General features: G+C 40.0%; 1 protein-coding gene across 9 annotated transcripts; it reads left to right on the top strand.

Moving 5' to 3' along the window:
* The first annotated feature begins 528 nt into the window (after window positions 1-528).
* On the top strand, window positions 529-16,287 carry LOC132166041 (putative disease resistance RPP13-like protein 1). 9 transcript variants are annotated; one of them, XR_015909442.1, is made up of 7 exons: window positions 7,374-7,474; window positions 13,110-13,238; window positions 13,408-13,491; window positions 13,826-14,550; window positions 15,210-15,282; window positions 15,393-15,829; window positions 15,918-16,287. XR_015909442.1 is itself a non-coding variant. In XM_059576791.2 (4 exons), exon 1 carries the CDS (start codon window positions 582-584, stop codon window positions 4,566-4,568), a length of 3,987 nt encoding a protein of 1,328 aa, XP_059432774.2. In that variant the 5' UTR covers window positions 529-581; the 3' UTR covers window positions 4,569-4,600; window positions 4,688-4,791; window positions 6,433-6,512; window positions 6,645-7,263. The 9 variants fall into 9 exon arrangements, 1 of the variants encoding a protein (XP_059432774.2); XR_015909441.1 differs by having other exon boundaries at window positions 13,826-14,525; window positions 15,210-15,829; XR_015909440.1 differs by having other exon boundaries at window positions 13,826-14,545; window positions 15,210-15,829.
* The last annotated feature ends 584 nt before the right edge of the window (window positions 16,288-16,871 follow it).

Genomic DNA, 16,871 nt, shown 5'->3' with positions numbered 1-16,871 from the left:
GCTGGTTTACATCAGCTTCTTATAGAAGTTATCCTCTATTTTATTAAAATTCAAGTGAGGTGAGAGAAATAAGAACCTTTTTTTTTTTTTTTTAATTTTTTTTAATTTTTTTTAATTTTTATTTTTTAAAATAATATGTACTTCGAACATAAGAATACTAAGAAAACTTAGCATTCCCCTTATTCAACCTACCAAAATCTTTTCGTTATATTTATCTAAAGAGAAGGAAAGAAACAAGGAAAGGAAAGATTTCAAGGGATGAATATGTAAAGCAAAAAAGATTGTTATATACGGTGTAAAAGCAACGCATATATTTGACGTTAATGAGTTGGTCTCCACTTAAACTCTCTCATTACTTTATCAAACTAATTCATGTACGCCGTTTGGCCCGTTTCCAACCGACTTCAATGTTTTGGGAGTATATCACGTGGGTACTGCCCCGGGTGGGTCCTTCCTTTTCACTGTGCAATGAATATGAGTCCATTTATTCATTGGTAAAGCAATACACAGCTTCCTATCTGGTTTTGATCTGCCTTTTGCATTCCCCTTCCTTCATTCCTTTGATTTCCAAAGAAGAAAACATGGCTGAGATTGCAACCATTTTTCTCTCTCCCTTCCTCGAAGCTTTTTTCTCCAGAATGGCATCTGGCGAGTTCGTTGACTTCTTTCAGCAACGAAAACTCTCCGACAAACTCCTAATGAAGTTGAAGACAACTTTCTTGACCCTCAATGCAGTGCTGGAAGACGCGGAGGAGTTGCAAGTTACGAAACCTGCTGTGAAGGAGTGGCTTGATAAGCTAAAAGATGCAATCTATGATGCAGAGCAAGTCTTGGATGAGATTTCTACTGAAGCCTTGCGAAGCGAGTTGGATGCTCAGTTTCAAACCACTGCAAGCAAGGTACGAAAGTCCATGTTTGCTTTTCGTAATTCTTTTGTCCAAGAGATAGAGCCAAAGATAAAAGAAGTACTTGGCAGACTAGAATATCTAGCAGACCAAAAAAATCTTATAGGTCTGAAAGAGGGTATTGGAGGGAAATCTTCTGAAAGATTGCCCACGACTTCTTTGGTTGAAGAATCTGATATTTGTGGTAGGGGTGATGACAAGGAGGCAATCATTAAAATGTTGCTATCAAATGATGTATGTGGCAATGAGATGAGTGTGATTGCTATAGTCGGCATGGGGGGGATTGGAAAGACCTCCCTTGCACAGCTTGTATACAATGACAACAAGGTGAAGGACTCTTTTGATCATCTCGCATGGGTTTGTGTTTCAGAAGATTTTAATGTGTTCAAGATAACAAAAACAATTTTGGAGAGAGTAAGCTCGTCAACTTATGATAGTAAGGATCTAGATCTACTTCAGAGTGAACTAAAAGAGAAATTAAAGGGGAAAAAGTTTCTATTGGTTTTAGATGATGTTTGGAATGAGAATTATGTTCAGTGGGAGGCACTATGTAAACCCTTCAAATCTGGGTTACAAGAAAGTAAGGTCATTGTAACAACACGTAATGATAGTGTTGCATTAGTCATGCGTGCTAGTGCATTGTATCAACTAAAGGAGTTAGCAGAAGAAGATTGTTGGTCACTATTTGCAAAATATGCATTCCATGATGGAAAATCTAATGCACATGGAGAGTTAGAAGTAATAGGTAGAAAAATCATGGAAAAGTGCAGAGGCCTCCCGTTAGCAATCAAGACAATTGGTGCTCTATTAAGATCTAAATCGGATGTTGAGGAGTGGGATAAGATATTGAAAAGTGAATTATGGGATTTGCCAATCGATGAGATGGGCATTCTTCCGGCTCTAAGATTAAGTTACAAATATCTCTCTTCAAATCTAAAGCGATGCTTTGCTTATTGCTCAATATTTCCAAAGGATTATGATTTCAAAAAAGATCAATTAATCTTGTTATGGATGGCGGAAGGTTTCCTACATCAACCTGAAAACAAAACAAAGGAAGAAGTTGGTAATGAGTATTTCCTCACTCTTGAGTCAAGATCATTATTCCAAAAATCAAGTTACAAGAAGTCATGTTTTGTAATGCATAATCTTGTGAGCGATTTAGCAAAATCTATATCTGGACAATTTATTTTAAGGTTGGAGGGTGATTGTCCTCCTAAGGTTGTAAGCAATACTCGCCACTTGTCCTATTTTTCCAAACAAATGTTTCATAGCTCGAAGAAGTTTGACACCCTTCACGAGGCTAAAAGGTTGCGCACTTTCCTACATTTAAGTATGTTTCATTTGTATTGGCCCTGTTACTGCTTGACTAAGAAAGTAGTACATGATATATTGCCAACGCTAAGATGCTTACGAGTGCTTTCTTTGTCGAACTATGGGAACATTACTGAATTGTTAGATTCAATTGGCAAATTTAAATACCTACGCTACTTGGATCTCTCTTGCACTAATGTTGAAAGACTGCCTGATTCAATATGCCAACTGTACAATTTGCAAACATTGATATTATCATATTGTAGAGATCTTGTTGGATTGCCTAGAGATATGTGGAAACTTGTTAATTTGCGTCATCTTGATATTATTGGAACTAGCATAAAAGAGATGCCAATACAACTCGGTAGATTAAAATGCCTCCAGACGTTGACTAAATTTATCATCGACGAAGGTAGTGTGTTGTGCATTGGAGAGTTGGGGAAACTCACAAATCTTCAGGGATCGCTTTCTATTTCAGGGCTCCAAAATGTCGAATCTCCTACTAATGCTATAAATGCAAGATTGGGAGATAAAAAGTACCTTGAAGAGTTGGAATTGGAATGGGAATATAATAATAACTTTCCAGAAAGTCAGAAAACTGTACTTGATAGTCTCCGGCCCCATAGAAACTTGAAAAGCCTCATTATCAGACACTACAGTGGTAAACTTTTTTCAGATTGGGTAGGACATTCTTCATTCTCTAATGTAGCATCTCTTCGTCTACAAAACTGCCAGTATTGCAATAGCTTGCCACCGCTTGGGCAACTACACTCTCTGCAGAACCTTTCTATTGCTGGGTTTGATAAAGTTGTTACAGTGGGTCGTGAGTTTTGTGGCAGTGGCTCTTCTTTTGTTAAGCCATTTGCTGCCCTTAAAATTCTTAGGTTTGAGCGTATGGCGAAGTGGAAGGAATGGATTTCTTTTGGCGACGAAAATGGAAGTGTAGCTTTTCCTCAACTTGAAAAGCTTTATATTGATCGTTGTCCTAACCTAACAGGAGGGTTGCCCAGCTATCTTCCTTATTTGGCCAAACTTGAGATTAGTGTATGTCCACAGCTGGTAGCTCCACTCCCAAGGTCTCCTGCTATTCGTGAATTGGAGCTACGCTTTTGTAATGAGAAGTTGTTAAATGAATTGCCTACTGGAATACAAAATCTCAAAATTGAAGGATGTCATCCACTAGAATCCTTTCCTAAGGATGGTCTTCCATCTACATTAAAAACCCTCCGCATCATATGGTGTAGGAACTTAAGGTCCCTTCCGGAGGGAATGATAGACTCCAATAGCGGTCTTCAAAAGTTAGTGATCGATGATTGTTTCTTACTCATGTCCCTTCCTAAGGATGGTCTTCCCTCTACATTAAAAACCCTTTGGATAAGTGGGTGTGACTCACTTGTGACCCTTCCTGAGGGAATGATAGACTCCAACAACAATATTCAAGAATTGGTGATCCGTAAGTGTCATTCACTTGTGTCCTTTCCTAAGGATGGTCTTCCCTCTACATTAAAAACCCTTACGATTGAGAGTTGTATGAAGTTAGATCTCCCAATGCACGTAGACTATACATCTGTTAAAGAACTAAACTTGTATAAATCCAAGACTCTCAAGTCCTTTCCATTAGATTTATTCCCAAAGCTTTATCACGTCCAATTCTGGGAGTGTAGCAATCTGATATCTCTTACCATTCCAGACAATTATGAACATGATTTAGTCACCTTGAACATAAAAATCTCTATTTGCCCTAAGTTTGTATCTTTTCCAAAAGGAGGATTGCGTGCATCCCGCCTTACATCACTTTTGGTCCTTGAATGTGAGAGCCTGAGATCACTTCCTGAAAATATGCACATACTCCTTCCGTCTCTTGAGGAGCTGGAAGTATCTAATTGTGCAAAAGTTGAGTCGCTTCCTGAAGGGGGCTTGCCTTCCAATCTGAAATCAATTAAAATCATCAGTTGTGGCAAACTCGTTGCGAGTCGGATGGGATGGGGTTTGCAGTACCTGCCATTCCTTAGAGATTTGTCAATCAGTGGCGAATTTGAAGATGTGGAGTCTTTCCCAGAGGCACAGTTGCTGCCCACCAGTCTAACCTCTCTTTCCATCTATAGCTTTCTAAATTTGAAATCTTTGGACAAGAAGGGGCTTCAACACCTTTATGCTCTTGAAAATTTGTATATCTACAACTGCCCTAATCTCAAGTACATGCCAGAACAGGGGTTACCTCCCTCCCTTTTATTTCTATGGATCGACTACTGTCCTTTGCTGAAGATAGAGTGGCAAAGTAAAAAAGGAAAAGAATGGCACAAGATTGCTCATGTCGAACGGAAACGGATGGATCGCGAATGGATTGAATGAGCTAAAAGTCTAGCAAGAGTCCCCAAATTTTGGTACCTGCACTTTTCAACCACCTAATTTATCAATATCATTTACTCTCTCTATTTTAATTTGCTTAGCTGCTATCATTGTTGAAACAGAATGCTCTTCACTTCACCATTTTGAACATAACCAGTTGAGTCATGTCACCGTCTAGAGTAATTGGGAACTCCATAGAGAATTGGGGATGCTTTGAATCAACAAGGTATGTTCCTATGATTTTTCTTTCTATAAATATTGATTTTATTGTCAATTACCAATTTCTTGTTTATAGGATCGCTTTTATTGTCAATGTAAACTGCTTGGAATGTAGCATCCTTTATCTACAAAACTACAAATATTGCAATAGCTTGCCACTGCTTGGTCAGCTTTCACTCTTTGCAGAACCTTTCAATTGTTAGGTTTGATAAAGTTGTTACAGTGGGTTGTAACTTTTGTGGTAGTGGTTCTTCTTTAATTAAGCCATTTGGTGCCCCTTAAAGTTCTTAGGTTTGATTGAGCGTATGGCGAAGTGGGAGGAGTGGGTTTCTTTTGGTGACGAAAATGGAGGTGTAGCTTTTCTTCTACTTGAAAAGCTTTATTTTAATTGTTGTCCTAAGCTAACAGGAGGGTTGCTCATCAGTCTTCCTTCTTTGGCCAAACTTGAGATTAGTGTATGTTCACAGCTGGTGGCTCCACTCCCAAGGTCTCCTGCTATTCGTGAATTGGAGCTAGGCTATTGTAATGAGATGTTAAAGAAATTACCTACTGGAATGTGAAAGCTCAAAATTGAAGGATGTCATCCACTAGAATCCCTTCATAAGGATGGTCTTCCATCTACATTAAAAACCCTCCACATCATATGGTGTAGGAATTTAGAATACCTTCCCGAGGGAATGATAGCCTCCAATAGTGGTCGTCAAGAGTTAGTGATCAATGGCTGTTTCTCACTCATGTCCCTTCTTAAGTGATATAGGACGCTACATTTGATTCAATATGACCGCGAAGATGAAGATTTTATTTTATTTCTATTCTAATTTTAATGAAGACTTTATTTCCTGTCCTTTCTAGGATTCTTTCCTTACTAGGATTATGTTTACTTTTATTACTAGGATTAGGTGTACTTTCACTACTTCGAGTAGGTTTACTATCTCTACAAGTATTTTTCCTCCCTCTCTCTCTCTCTCTCTCTCTATATATATATATATATATATATATATATATATATATATGTTAGTCTGTAATGTAAAAGACACAACTTGAATTATTATAAAATCTGAGAATTTCTCAAATACTCTGCGGAGTTTATCGTCCTTTAAACTTGAAGGCTTGTTTTATCTTTTGGTCAAAAGACGTAGATGCTTCTGATTATTGTTACCAAATAATCCTTCTGATTATTGTTACCAAATAATCCGCTACATCATTAAGAATGGTCTTTCCTCTCCATTAAAAGCCCTCTGGAAAAGTGGATGTGACTCACTTGTGTCCCTCCATGAGGGAATGATAGACTCCAACAGCAGTCTTCAAGAGTTGGTGATCCATAAGTGTCATTCACTTTTAATTTTCTGTTTTTATGTCTATTTACCAATTTGTTTGTGTAAGCAAGTTTATATTTCATTGGGTAATTGCAGCAAAAATTAATCATTAGCTGATTATAAATTTGATGAGTAGTGAGTCTATATAGGGAAGAAAAAATTATAGATCACAAGAAGTATTTTGAAAATCATGCAAGCAATAAGAACTCCGAATGGCACTGAATGGTATAAACTTATCCTCACCTGCCCTTGTTGTTTTTATGTATTTGATTCTATTGCCTGTGAAATTCAGTGCCATAATAGCTCCTTTTACAACCATCTTTTCTATGCAGCTGCTTTGAGAACTCCGAATGGTATAAACATCTTGGGGGCAAGCACTTCTCCTGCATGCGTACCAATAGGTGGTTCAAAGGTATATTGGTGTGTCTGTTTACTTGATTTTTTTTTTTCCTTACTCTTTTATGAATTAATTTACAAACTCAATGATACTGAAGTTTACAAACTCAATGATACTGAAATTTTGGTTTTATTTGGATTATTTCAGATCACCAAATCCCGTTTTGGTTCCATAGTCATCTGACAGTGCTTCGAAGTGTAGCTCATCTCGAAGTAATTGTCAAAGAAGACCAACAAGAAAGTAATGCATGTACTCCTTGTGTCTCTTGAGGAATTGGTTGTAAGTCATTGTCAAGAAGTTGAGTCATTTTCTGAAAGAGGCTTGCCTTCCAATCTGAAACCAATTACCATCAACGGTTTTGACAAACTCGTTGCAAGTTGGATGGGATGGGGTTTGCAAAACCTCCCTTTTCTTTAACATTTGAGAATCAGTGGCAATTCTGAAGATGTGGAGTCCTTCCCAAAGGTGCAGTTGCTGCCCACCAGTTTGACCTCTCTTCACATCTTTGACTCAAATTTGAAATCTTTGGACAAGAAGGGGGTTCAGCGCCTCATTGCTCTTGAAAAATTGCATATCTCGAACCGCCCTAAGCTCAAGTTCATACCAGAACAGGAGCTACTTGCCTCCCTTTCTATTCTAAAAATTATACAACTGTCCTTTGTTGAAGAAAGAGTGGCAAAGTAAAAAAGGAAAAGAATGGCGCAAAATTGCTCATGTCGAACAAAAATGGATTGGTTACGAATTGATTGAATAAGCAAGAAGTCTAGCAAGAGTCCCTAATTTTGGTACGTGCACTTTTTAATCTCCTAATTTATCAATGTAATATACTCTCTCTATTTAATTTGCTTAGTTGCTATCTTTGATAAAACAGAATGCTCCGCCCACTTCACCATTCCGGACATAAGCAGTTGAGTCACGTCACCGCCTAGAATTATTGAGAGCTCCATAGAGAATTGGTGATGCCATGAATAAACAAGGTATGTTCCCATGATTTGTCTTTCTATAAATCTTGATTTTACTGTCAATTCTCAATTCCTTGTTTATAGGATCACTTTTTATTTTCAATAACAAGTGTCATGCTTGTAATCAAATCATGTCAACTGCTTCCTGCCACTCTCACTTCTGTTGGGTATTTTTCTCTTAAGAAGGGCTCTCTCCTGAATTTGCCACTAGAGGATGCAGACTTGCACTGTAAATTGTCTAGTGTCTTTTATTTTTTATTTTTAGATTTGAAATTGTTTTTTAGAATAGAAAGACCGTGACAACTACAGCTTATTATATACCCACTTATTCTGCATAGGTGTTTGATGTTATTTAATCAATACTTTCATTTGATTTTTATTGTACAACTTCTAGGTTTGCTCTGTTTTTATTTTTTTGTTTCTTATATAAATTCAAACCCTTAGAGATTCAATGTTCCCTGAAATGATTTGAAGCATAAACTAACTGTTAAGCATGACTCTACTAACGTAACCGAGCAGAAGAAGTTTGCAACAATTCATTGCTCTTAAAGAATTGGTTGATTTCTTTGCTTTTTAATAAAATCACACAAATCAAAATTAAAAAATGAGGCTTTTTATTTTAAATGTTTTTACAAGTTCCAAACGGAGCATTGCTTTAAGTTTTAGAAACTTTCCGTAAATTATTTCAGAACAAAATGAGCTGAAATAATTTTTTTTTTTTTGATAAGTAAGTAACAGACTTTATTAAAAGCGTAAGGCGCCCCGAAGTACACTAGAAGTATACAAGGAGGATCACCTAACTAGAAAGTGAAAAGCGAACAAGGAAATCATTATAGCTAATCGAGACCGGGGAAACAAACGCTACAGTCCAAAGATACAGAGTATGGAAACAATAGGATAAAAAGTCCTCGAAAGACCTCTCCACATCCTCGAAGCACCTATTATTCCTCTCTCTCCATAGACACCAAAAAAAGCAAGTAGGCACCATCTTCCAGACTGCAGCACTCCCCCCCCTTCCTGCAGACCACCAACAGGCTAGCAACTCGAAAACCCGACCAGGCATCACCCATGATAACCCAAAACGGCCAAAGAAGGCACTCCACAAAGCAGACGCCACCTCACAATGAATAAGAAGATGATCCACTGTCTCCTCACTCTTCTTACACATCCAACATCTGTTTACCACAATCACTTTTCTCTTTCTGAGGTTATCTAAGGTCAGAATTTTCCCCCAAGCTGCCGACCATGCAAAAAAAGCTGCCCTTGGAGGAGCCTGAGTCCGCCACACACTCTTCCAGGGGAACCTCCTCCCTTCCGAGCATGCCAAGGAGAGAAAGAGAGACTTGACCTTGAAAGTACCTCTTTTGGAGGGGTTCCACCATAATCTATCTTCCGACCCTCTTCTCACTCCTGTAGAATGTAACACCTGGAAAAATAAGGCAAAGGTCTCCACCTCCCAATCATGAGCCTCCCTCGAAAAACTCACGTTCCACTGGTTGGATCCCCCCAGCATCTCCACGTTGTCCGCAACTGAGGCCTCCTTCGCACAAGCAATACTATAAAGGATCGGGAAAGCTATCTTGAGAGCAGAATCTCCACACCACCAATCATGCCAAAAGCTAATCCGAGACCCATCCCCCACTGCAAATCTTGTGAAGCCTTTGAAAGTTTCCCACCCTTTCCTAATATTCTTCCATAACCCTACCCCAAACGTGCCTCCAGGCTCAACCGAACACCATCCTCCCCATAAGCTTCCAAACTTCGCATCTATCACATCTCTCCACCAAGCGTCTCTTTCCGACCCATAACGCCACAACCATTTCCCTAAAAGAGCGCGGTTGAAGACCAATAAGCTCCTGATCCCCAACCCTCCCTCCTTGATCGGAGTGCAAACCTGCGACCACTTCACCAAGTGGTATTTGAACTCTTCGCCTATCCCTCCCCAAAGGAAATTGCGTTGAAGCTTCTCAATGCGCTTAGCAACACTCACCGGAATAGGAAAAAGAGACAAGTAATAAGTAGGCAGGTTAGCAAGAGTGCTTTTAATAAGGGTGACCCTACCCCCTTTCGACAAATACAACCTTTTCCAGCTGGCCAACCTATATTCAATCTTCTCGATCACTCCATCCCAAATATGCTTGGACTTACAAGAGCCTCCCAATGGGAGACCAAGGTACTTCACTGGCAAAGTAGCTGCCTCACACCCTAAAATACCGGCTAACGAAGCCACTTGCTCCACGTTCCCCACCGGAATAAGCATCGATTTAGCCAGATTAACCTTCAACCCGGAAGCAGCTTCAAACAGCAAGAACAAACTCCGTAAGTAACGTAACTGGGCAGGCCTCGCATTGCAGAAAATCAAGGTGTCGTCGGCAAATAAAAGATGGGAGACTGTTGTGGTACCGATTTTGAAGCCTTCTAACAACCCCCTATGAACCGCCGCCGAAATCATCCTACTCAGGACCTCCATCACAAGCACAAACAACAAAGGAGAGAGAGGATCCCCTTGTCTCAAACCCCTGGAGCTACTGAAAAAACCTTTAGGAGACCCATTTACCAGAATCGAGAACCGCACCGAGGAAATGCAATGTTGAATCCAAGAACACCAAACCCCTCCAAAACCGCACCTCCTTAGCAAGTACAACAAGAAGCCCCAATTCACATGATCGTAAGCTTTTTCCAAATCCATTTTGCAAATGACCCCTGGCTCCCCAGATCTCATCCTACTACCAAGGCATTCATTAGCAATCAAGATGGGATCTAGAATCTGTCGACCTTTGATGAAAGCATTTTGCGACTTGGAGATAATCTTGTCCAACACAACCTTCAATCTGTTTGCTAAAACCTTGGCAATAATTTTGTACATACCTCCCACAAGGCTAATCGGGCGGAAATCTTTAAGGTTGATGGCACCGGGAATCTTCGGAATAAGCGAAATGAAAGAGGCGTTGAGGCTCTTAACAAACATCCCGCCAGCATGGAAAGCATTGAAAACCCTCATAATGTCCTCCCTCACCACCTCCCAACAAGCTTGGAAGAACGCCATAGAAAACCCATCGGGGCCCGATGCCTTGTTACCATTCATCTTAAACACGACCTTTCTAACCTCTTCCTCTTCAAAATCTCTCTCCAACCAGCTGGCCTCTCCCTCTGAAATGGAATCCAAGGAAATACCATCTACCAAAGGCCTCCAATTGTGATGTTCAGCAAAGAGCTTTTGGTAGAAATCAACAATGTGCTCACTAATCTCATCCTGATTTGAAGAAAGATTATCCCCAATCATAAGATTCTCTATCGAATTATATCTTCTATTAGAGTTGGCTATGGAATGAAAGAATTTAGTGCACTTGTCCCCTTCCTTTAACCAAAACACCCTAGATTTCTGTCTCCAACTAATCTCCTCCATAAGAGTACACTTCTCTAAATCTCGAACAACCTCGGCCTTCCTCGCTAACTCCTCCTCGTTCAAGGCCCTACTTTCTTCGTGCTCATCAAACACCCGAAGATCCTCAAGAAGAGTCCGCTTATTCCTCTCAATGTTGCCAAACACCTCCTCATTCCAAGTCTTCAAATTCAGCTTCAAGGCCTTGAGTTTGCGAGCGAGAACAAAGCTCGGCGTACCTTGGAACTCATACGAATCCCACCATTGTTTCACTAAATCAACAAACCCTTCCTCCTTAAGCCACATATTCTCAAACCTGAATGGCCTTTTCCCCTGAGTAACCTCCCCCAACTCAAGCATAATTGGGAAGTGATCCGAGCATAGACGGGGAAGCCTCTTCTGCCTCACCCCTGGAAACCCGGCTTCCAACTCTGGAGAAACAAGAAACCGATCAATCCTAGACCATAGCGGAGGATCTTGAGAGACCGACCAAGTACAAACACCCCCTACAAGGGGAAGGTCCATAAGCCCTTGTTCAGAAATAAAATCTGAGAAACCCATCATAGCACAATCCAGACGAGCTCCACCAGATCTTTCACTAGGGAATCGAGTGACATTGAAATCTCCCCCAATACACCAAGGTACGTTCCACCAACTAAGAACGCCAGCCAACTCATCCCAAAGGAGCCTTCTATCCCTATCAATATTCGGACCATACACCCCTGCAAACGCCCACACCGAGAGATCTGCCACGTTCCTGAAAGACACCGCCAGGGTAAAATCCCCTACACAAACATCGATCTTCTCCACCACCCTAGTATCCCACATGATTAAAATACCACCCGAGGCCCCATTAGACTCCAAGCAGCACCAATCCACATAATTTCGCCTCCATAAACTGCGAACAATGTTTCTAGACATAGCCTGAATCTTGGTTTCTTGAAGGCAAACAACATCTGCATTCCAATCCCTAAGCAAATTGCTCACCCTCAATCGCTTATCCCTCTTATTCAACCCTCTCACATTCCAAGAGATTATGCTTATCTTCATAACACTCCTACATTCCCCCTCCCTTTCCTGCTTCCCCGAATCGAGCTCCCACTTCTGGCATCATAATTCACCGAACACTCCAAATTCCTCATCTCCCTTTTACCTTTAGTGCCGCTGTTTGAAGTAGTTACCATCCCATTATTTCGACGTTCCTCTTCTAGAGAGGTCAACAATGCTAACAACTGCAGCTTATGACCGGCAAACGAAATCCCCACGATCGGATATATCTCATTGGCACACTGAATAACCCAATCGGAATAGCCTGCTGCATCCCCTGAATTAGGGCCATAACTGTTCAAAGGCGAAGGCCCCTCTGTTCCACTCGCCTCTGCCCTCCCATCTTCCTTACTCCTATCATCGACCATGATTTCACCCCCACACCTCTTAGCTACCACCACCTGACCAACCTCTCGAGACTCAACCAAACCTGCACACCGGAGTCCATTATTTGAAGGATCAACGTCCCAGACATGCAGCCCACCATTATACCTTAGTTGCTGCACTTGACCCAAACCCCCACTAGCCTGACCGACAACCTGGAACACTTCACCGCCATTCCAAGGTACCAACTCATTGCCCTCACACACTGTACCTGGCATCACCGGCATCTTCTGGTGCGAAACCACCATCTCCAGTGCTCCGACAGCTCCAGAAGACTCCCCAGACTCGACCCACTCAAGCTCCTCACCGGCGGCCACCAAAAGATGGCCTCCACAATGCGCCCCAACCACAGCAGCTCATCCTTCTTCAAGAAGATGGTTTTTTGAATCCTATTGCTTCTTTCAAAAATCCTCACCCCTGAGCTTTTTATCACTAACTCAAACTTCTTGGACTCCACAGACCACTTCCTCGAATCAGCCATAACACTAATCAATCAGCTAACAAACTAGACACCCAAACAGGTCACACGCGCCACCCACACCCCTGCACTCAGGCGGGGGTGGATGAGGGAGAAGAGAGAAAAACTTTCATGTTGACCAAACAAGTTTTCAATGTTAAGATTTGACGAAGTGTCAAACTTGAAGGAATCAAGCACCAATGGAATTGCATCTGGAGTTAAAATTTGATGCCTTGGGCAACCAAACAGTGTATTAACATTAATCTCTAGGTGTTGTTTTCTTTTCTTTCCATCCGTTTTTTGAGCATGGAAACAGGGGATTCTCTACATGCCTTTTACTTTGCCTTTTGGGTAATGAAATTAGTGTGTATATGTTGCAGGTACATGTGATGTGGGCAACTGATCCTCTTGCCTGATGGAGTGAAGGAGTTGGGCTTGGTACTAACAAGAATATATAAGGGATCATCGTCGCCATTGTCATCAATGTTCAAGCTTTTGCAAGTTTTTGGGTATGGTGAACCCCAGAAGTAATAATCATGACTTCTCTCGTATTTTAGAAGTTCCTTTCCAAGGACAGAGAAATCGAAGCTCGATTTGAGTGAATTTGAGTTTTTAATGTCTGATAAAACAGTATGCCCTGCTCACTTATTAATTCTTAATTTACTTTTACCTTTCTAGGCATAAGCAGTTGAGTCTCTCTCATGTCACCACCAAAAATTATTGAGAACTCTATGAAATTAAGGGTCCTCTGAATCAACAAAGGTTTGTTCCCATGATTTATGTTTTTATAAATCTCCATTTCAGTGTCAATCATCAATTCCAACATGTAAAGCAATCAATTCTCACTCCTATTGGGTTTTTAAATTCCATTTTTTTGGTTCTAAATTTTTGTTAGAATGGAAAGACAAAGACAAGTAAGTGAATGATTGGCCCTTATACACCTAGTTTTTCTGCATATATGTTAGATGTCTAACATGTCATTTGATCAATACTTTTAGTTGACTTTTAGTTGTCATATTCAAACTATTCAAAATATAATCTTTCCCCTAAACTTTGATTCTGATTGACCGAGAAGTTGTTTGGTTTTGCATGACAGGATGTTTTAGCTGTTTAATGGGTTACAGGACATCTTCCTATCTTCCTAAAGCGGAAAATGGGAATTCGATAGCACTATGTAAATCAAGTGTGGAGTTAAAGGAGTCTAAAGCTAGCGTCGTTGAAACAGCTAATGCTAGTGATTGGTCCGCATTGTTAGAGTTAAAGGAGTTGAGATCACTTCCTGACAAGATGCACACACTCCTTTCGTCTCTTGAGAAATTAGATGTAATTATTTGTCCAGAAGTTGAGTGGTTTCTTGAAGGGGCTTCCCTTCCAATCTGAAATCAATTAACATCTATGCTTGCATGTATAATGGGATGGGTTTTGCAGAACTTCCCCTTTCTTAGATATTTGACAATCGGTGGCAATTATTGAGATGTGGAGTTCTTCCTAGAGGCATAGTTGCTGCCCACCAGTCTGACCTCTCTTTCCATCTCTGGCTTTCCAAATTTGAAATATTTGGACAAGAAGGGGCTTCAACACCTCAGTGTTCTTCAAGCATTGCTTATCTTTAAATTCCCATTCAAGTACATGCCAGAATAGGGTTGTTGGCCTCCCTATCTATTCTATGGATCTGGGAATGTCCTTTGTTGAAGAAACAGTGGCAATGTAAAAGAGGAAAAGAGGAAAAAGGATGGCCTAAGATTGCTCACATGGATTGAATAAGCTAAAAGTCTAGCAAGAGCCCCCAATTTTCGGTACAATATCAGCTTTTACAGTTAGGTACATACATTTTCAACATACTAATTTATCAATATATTTATGCTCTCTATTTTAGGTTTCCTTCATTCCTGTCTTTGATAAAATAGAAGATGAGTACTACACATACTCCCAAGTCTTCATTCCCAAGTACTCACTCCATAACGTGGCAGTGAAAATCATAATTGGATAAATAACAAATGAAAGTACATGTAGCATCTAATGTTAATTTTTACTGTCACTTCAAAGAGTGAGCATTTGAGAGTGAGCACATGGGAGTATGTGTAACATTTCTCCAAAACAGAATGCTCTGCCCACTGGTTAATTCTTCATTTACTTCACTTTGCCAAAACTGAGCAGTTAAGTACAAATTATTGAGGACTCAGTAGAGAATTATTATTGTCCACTTTTCTGCTCTTTTCCATGTCTCTTCCACTTTTACTGTATCTTTGGGTTTCTCATTCAGTACCTCAAGTCAATGAGTCTGGAAAGTAGTTGTTGGAAAAGCACAACATCAATCCCATTTTGTTTATACTACCATGTGGTTTTGATTTATTAACTATAAACTGAATCTAGTAAAGCGGAAACGCATTTCAAATTTTGTGTATTGTCTGATACGTATGCACCTTCTCATGTTTGGCTTGAGTTGCATTTCTGATGTTTGTTATTTTGGCCATTTGCAGAGTGATTTCTGGCCTCTTCCAGTTGTCCCCCGTGGTACTGTAGATATTGCACATACTCCTGCCATCTCTTGAGGTATTACTTGTAAGTCGATGTCCAAAAATTGTCTCTCTTCCTGAGGGGGGCTTGCCTTCCAGTATTAAATCAATTGAGATCGATCGTTGTGACAAACTTATTGCGAGTAGGATGGGATGGGATTTGCAGCAGCTTCCCATTCTTAAAGGTTTGTCAATTGGTGGAACAAGACATGAAGATGTGGAGTTCTTCCCAGAGGCGCGGTGGCTGCCCACCAGTTTGACCTATCTTTCCATTTCTGACTTCCCAAATTTGACATCTTTGGACAAGGAGGAGTTTCAACAACTCTGTGCTCTTGAAGTTCTAAATATCTGTGACTGTCCTAAGCTCAAGTACATGCCAGACAAGGGGTTACCTGCCTCTCTTTCTATTCTAAAAATCTCAGACTGTCCTTTGTTGACAAAACAATGGCAAGATAAAAAAGGAAAAGAATGGCGCAAGATTGCTCATGTCAAACAGAAATGGATTGATTACGATTTGATTGAATAATCCAAAGTCTAGCAAGGGTCCCCAGTTTCGATAGATTTCAGCATTTGTGGCTAGCTAGGTACTACACTTTTCAACCACCTAATCTACTAATTATAATTTAACCTCTTTATTTTAGGTTTTGTTAATTGCTATCTTTGTTAATACAGGATGCTCTTCACTATTCCGAACATAAGCAGTTGAGTTATGTCACAGTCCAGAATTATGAAGAACTCCATTGAGAATACCATGTTCTCATGATTTGGCTTTCTATAAATCTTGATTTTACCGTCAATTCTCAATTCCTTGTTTATAGGGTCACTTTTTATTGTTAATAACCAGTGTCATATGCTTGGGATCAAATAATGTAAACAAACAGAGCATGCAGACTTGTAGTTGCACTGTAAATTGTCCAACTTTTTTTAGATTTTAACTTTTTCTTAGAATAGAAAGACCGAGACAAGTAAGCCAATGATTGGCCTTATATACCGAGTTATTTATTCTGCATATTTTTTTGACTTACTAAGATGTCCTGTAGTTGATTTTTAGTGTGCACTTCTCGGTTTGCTCTGTTTGTTTGTCTTTTTTTTTTCTTTTGGTTGCTCATACATAATCAAACCCCTCAAAATTCAGTATTTCTGAATCTGATTTGAAGCATTAACCGAGTACTTCCTTTTTCCATCCCTTAAGAACTTCAAAGCCACAATCTTTCCCCTAAACTTTGAATTACCATTCAATACCTTTTCTCCTGAAAGCTACTACATGGGAAAAGGTAATCAATGATAGCTGAGGAGTTTCTTGTGGGTACTGTACATGTGATCCTTGATTTTTGGTAACAAAATGGTGGGCTTCCTGATATCTAGCTGGCATTGAACCCATTGGAAGCTAGTGTTGTTTCTGATACCTTCAATTATCAAAATGTTGAGATGAGAAACCGAAGCTAGACTTAGATGGTGACATTATCTGTTGACTAAGAGGTGTGGGTAAGTTTTCAATGGTGGTTCTTTTTTTTGATAAGTAATAACCAGTCTTATTAAAAGCGTAAGGTGCCCCAAGGTACACATGAAGTATACAAAAGGATCACCTAACTAGAAAAAGAAAAGCGAGCAAGGAAATCATCATAA

Source organism: Corylus avellana, chromosome 11 (assembly GCF_965113065.1).
Source record: "Corylus avellana chromosome 11, dhCorAvel1.hap1.2, whole genome shotgun sequence".
NCBI lineage: Eukaryota > Viridiplantae > Streptophyta > Magnoliopsida > Fagales > Betulaceae > Corylus > Corylus avellana.
Note: the sequence above shows the minus strand (reverse complement) of the source record. Positions and strands in the feature narration are given on the sequence as shown.

Coding starts and splice junctions, on each gene's coding strand:
- LOC132166041 (XM_059576791.2), top strand. CDS start 582: ATGGCTGAGATTGCAACCATTTTTCTCTCTCCCTTCCTCGAAGCTTTT.